Source organism: Hibiscus syriacus, unplaced genomic scaffold, assembly GCF_006381635.1.
Source record: "Hibiscus syriacus cultivar Baekdansim isolate YM2019G1 unplaced genomic scaffold, ASM638163v2 tig00110328_pilon, whole genome shotgun sequence".
NCBI lineage: Eukaryota > Viridiplantae > Streptophyta > Magnoliopsida > Malvales > Malvaceae > Hibiscus > Hibiscus syriacus.
In genome coordinates, this window is record NW_024062685.1 from 2,155,651 (window position 1) to 2,160,309 (window position 4,659).

Consider the following 4,659-nt stretch of genomic DNA (forward strand, 5'->3'; position numbering starts at 1 on the left):
CACTTTAAATGTATCCGGTAGCGCTTTACCGGTTTTATCATTTCAATACCGGTTTTGTCATAGTTTTACCTGTTATATCGTTTTGGATCGACACATTTTTAATTTGGATCGACACGAACCGACAAGTTAAGTTTACCAGTTGCATAATTTTTTAATATTTCTTCATGACTTAGACCTACTACATTATTATTAGTCAACATTTCCGGTAACGCTAAACCGAATTTGTTAAATATCTTTTAATGTATCCGGTAACGCCGTATATTAGCCGTATATTAACCCGCCTTTCCTGAGACAATCCCATATATATATATATATATATGATGAATGTTATGATAATACATTACATGTATATATATTATAATGTACATTATACTTGTATATAATATATAAGTATATATTTTAATTTTGATGTGTTTTTATTATTATTAAAATAAAGGGTAAAGTACATAAATGGTGTCCTAACTATAGAGTACTACTTTATTAAGTCCCTCAATTATTAAAAGTAATAAAATTGTCCTCCAATTATAAAATATTGCTTTATTAAGTCCCTCAACTATTAAAAGTTACAAAATGGTCATTCAACTATTAATTATGTTCCAAACTCATCCTTTTCCTTCAAAAAAATTAGTGGTATTATGAGCTAAACATTAACTTATTGGTTGTGATATGATAAAATTTGATCTTATAATCTTAAACGACTATCTTATCTCACTCATCATGTTAAAGTTCAACTTAGACAACTGCCAATTTTTTAACGGAAAAGGATGAAATTAGAATATAATGAATAGTCGGGTGACCGTTTTGTAACTTTTAATAGTCAAGGGAGTTAATAAAGCAACATTATATAGTTAGAGGATCATTCTGTTACTTTTAATAGTCGAGTGACTTAATAAAGTAGTACCCTATAATCGAGGACCATTTGTGTACTTTACCTTAAAGTAAATTAATATAAATTTACTATCATAAAATATTTTTAATGAATTTTTTGTTCAATCCAGTAGCTCATGTGACAAAGTTTAATATAATTTTATGGGTCAAATATAGATGTCTGACTTTTTATGGGTCAAATATAGACTTTGGGAAGTTGTCTTATTTCAAATCAATTTCTTAGTAATAATTAATTATGTTTATATTGTAGATATAAATGACTTGGTTTGTTTTGTTTCTAAACTTCAAACGCTTCCTTGGAAACTTATTATCCTGGTTAACGACGAACACGTCAATCCCCAAATTCAAAATCAATCTCTCGATTAAGGAAAGAAGATGAGAAGAGTGTTCGGCGTTAAGAAAGACAAGGAGCCCCCACCTTCAATTCAAGATGCCTCCGATCGGGTTTCTCTCTTTCTCCTTTTATCTTTTGATTTGTTTTACTTTTTTTTCAAAATTTCCTTTGATCCGTCGGAGTCCGACTTAGTATTAGTGTTTATGTGGTTGGTTGGGCTGTTTCATTTCATAATTTTTTAATTGTGAAATCATATGTATTGGATTTTGTAATCAGATCAATAAAAGAGGGGATACGGTTGATGAGAAGTTGAAGAAGCTTGATGCTGAGTTGAGTAGGTATAAAGAACAGATAAAAAAGACAAGGCCCGGCCCTGCTCAAGAGGCTCTTAAAGCTCGAGCCATGAGGGTTCTCAAGCAAAAACGAATGTATATGATTCTTCTCTATCAAATCTCTCCTTAACTTCATTCACTAATTCTTGCTTGCACCCATTTATGTCGAGTTTCTATGTATGTACATTCTTTGAACTATGTATGTACATACTTTGTACATTCTTCTCTATCTATGTTTGGCGGGACACTTCATTTTTCATGAAGTGCCCGTGTCCACAATCGGATTTGGGATATAACCTGCAAGAGTGTTTGAAATATATGGAAAAATCTAGCCATGCCATGTCCAACACTTGCACTCAAGTCCGAGTAACATAGATTATAATAGTCATGGAAGCCACCAGCAAGTTCGTGAATTTGTTCGCTTTATGAATCAATATATGCCTTTCCAGTCTGTTTCTTGATTGATATTGGTATCCAAAGATTGTAAATTTGTGTGTGTGTTTTCTGAATACTAACGAAGTTTTTTTTTATCATCTATTGGTACTATATTGGGAAAATATCTCTGTTAATTTGACCTCATTTTTAGCTTGAGTATTTTATTTTGTATTCCATCATCTCTTGCACTTATGGCTTCTATATAGGTATGAAGGTCAACGTGATATGCTTTATAATCAGACATTCAACCTTGATCAAGTTGCTTTTGCATCTGAGGGTCTTAAAGATGCTCAGCAAACTGTATGTGGTAGCCTTTGACTTCCTTATGTATTTCATTTATGTATCTGAACTGTTGCAGACTTGCATTAACTGATAAAATTATTGTTTTTCTTCTAACATAATATTGTTATTTGTTCAGTCATTAGTATCGCTTATCTTGTGTATGTTTTTTCAGGAGTATTGGTGTAATTGAGTTGCCTTTTTTTAATTATAAAATTGAGGGTAGTTTCTACTTGATAATAAATGTTTATGCTTGTTTTAGTGTATTTATTGGGGAAATTGTATATTTACTGTAAAACATTTGTGTTTCTTGATAGTGCCCTAAGGGGCATAATCGGGAGGATACAATCTGTGTTTTTTCAGTTCCCAAATTGGAATTGCCAGCCTATCCTGTGGGAGGTAGGATAAACCATTTCGTACTGGGAGAGTTCTCTTTCATGAGTATGTGATGAATGATAATCTGTATCCCAAATTGTTTATACGCATGCTGGCATCAGTTCTAACCAAGATGGCCCTGGATTGCATAACCTATGTTTGAACTACTACTCCTTGCGGTTTTTAAATCATAATTTTTCGCCTGTGCCAGATGTCATCCTTGAAATCTGCCAACAAGGAGCTGAAAGGAATGATGAAGACTGTGAAGATTCAAGATATAGACGTCTGTACTCTTTTATACTTTCCATTCTCCGTGTTGTGCCCATAATGAAGTGTCACTGATATTTGTTTTTTTTTATTGTAGAACTTGCAAGATGAGATGATGGATATGATGGATATGAGTAATGAAATTCAAGAGACCTTAGGCAGAAGCTATAATGTGCCTGATGATATTGATGAAGATGAACTCATGGGCGGTAAGCATTGGCCTTATCTAAAGTGACAAGCATGGACTTAAAATTTTATTTCTTGGTTGCCTTTTGTATAATTTGATAGAAGTATTGCCGACTATGTTTACCTGTAGCGTTGGAAGAAGTCAATGTGTTGATATCCGTGATTTTTTTTCACAGTCCTTTGACGTGCTTTTGGTTGTCTGAAAGACTTTAGGGTCTGCTAGAACTGCATGTATGTAACTTAAGTGTTGCCATCAATCTTTTTTTGATGATCCATTTTGGATGGCAGAACTTGATGCTTTGGAAGCTGACATGGGAAGTGAAGCTGATAGCGTTCCTTCATATCTTCAACCTGACAAGGAGGAACCGGATTTGTACGCAGAGCTCAATTTACCTTCAGCCCCATCAGGAAATGCAGCAGCAGCTGGCAGGGCCAATGCCCAGGTAAACTTCAATACCCTCCAATTTTAGTCAAGTTTTATATTAGCATCCAATACAAGAATCAAGATATATGTTCTGTTTATCACCCTTTTGCTGCTCGAGGCAGATAAGGATTTTGTTCAAATTTTATTGTGCACTTTTCCGGCACTATCCCAATTTTAACTATTATGAGAAAAACCTATGTTGCTAGAACTCGTTATTTTTCTTGAAGTACCTGTCTGACACCCGAACCTAACACATAATCAGACATATGTACGAGGATGTGGTCCTCAGACGGACTTTTGATATACATGAAAATCTTGGAAAATTTGGCATACCTGTATCAGACACGGGTATGTGTCGGACACTCACAACCAAGGAGCTCATTTTCTCTAATCTAAGTCTCCAAGTTTTTTGTATTTCCACCAATGGTCATCTGTTTTGTCAAGCTCACCTTAGTTATAGAGAGCCATAACTGGTTGAGCTGCTGAAATATCTAAGTCTTGAGATCTGAATTTGAATCTAATCTCCCAACTAATAATATCTTCATTTTCATTTTAATTTGGATGCTTTGCAGGGTGAGGATGAACTCGGCTTGCCAACTGTTCCGCGAGCATCTGTCCGCAGTTAGATGATGGGCTAATATGCATGATGAAGTTGGACAGAGCATTCCCTTGTAAGCATATTGTGCAGAATTAACTTTCAGTTTACCAGTGCAATTTAATTGATATTTACTTCACGGGGTTGGGAACTATAATAAGCCTGAGTCATTTGACATTGAAATTTGGGTATTCATGTTTTGTTGTGTATTTTTTTTCATTTCATATCTCATTATCATATTTATATTTAAAGTATTTAAACTATATATATCTCATTATCAGATTGTGTAGGGATGGCAAATGAGCGGGTCGGGTGCGGATACCCCCTCCCCTACCCCCATACCCACCTAATATTTTCAAATCCATCACCCGCCCACCACTCATGATGGGTAAATTTTTTCAAATCCACACCCACCCACGCGGGTACATTCTCAAATCTATCCCCACACCCACTACCTAACTGGAGACGTACCCGGCTAGACCCGCCTGACAGCAACCTTAAGTTATACATAAGCAACAAATATAAAACAAATACGTCTATTAAG

General features: G+C 34.8%; 1 protein-coding gene across 1 annotated transcript; it reads left to right on the forward strand.

Moving 5' to 3' along the window:
• The first annotated feature begins 1,214 nt into the window (after positions 1 to 1,214).
• On the forward strand, positions 1,215 to 4,252 carry LOC120118461 (vacuolar protein sorting-associated protein 60.2-like). Its single transcript, XM_039138490.1, has 7 exons — positions 1,215 to 1,332; positions 1,499 to 1,650; positions 2,196 to 2,289; positions 2,855 to 2,926; positions 3,008 to 3,119; positions 3,385 to 3,539; positions 4,093 to 4,252. Exons 1-7 carry the CDS (start codon positions 1,264 to 1,266, stop codon positions 4,144 to 4,146), a joined length of 708 nt encoding a protein of 235 aa, XP_038994421.1. The 5' UTR covers positions 1,215 to 1,263; the 3' UTR covers positions 4,147 to 4,252.
• The last annotated feature ends 407 nt before the right edge of the window (positions 4,253 to 4,659 follow it).

What these genes read in the sequence shown, in the direction of transcription:
- LOC120118461 (XM_039138490.1), top strand. Translation starts at nt 1,264, where the DNA reads ATGAGAAGAGTGTTCGGCGTTAAGAAAGACAAGGAGCCCCCACCTTCA. An exon ending in TTAAAGATGCTCAGCAAACT is followed by an intron (nt 2,290 to 2,854) that starts GTATGTGGTAGC and finishes CGCCTGTGCCAG; the next exon opens with ATGTCATCCTTGAAATCTGC. An exon ending in CTGGCAGGGCCAATGCCCAG is followed by an intron (nt 3,540 to 4,092) that starts GTAAACTTCAAT and finishes GATGCTTTGCAG; the next exon opens with GGTGAGGATGAACTCGGCTT.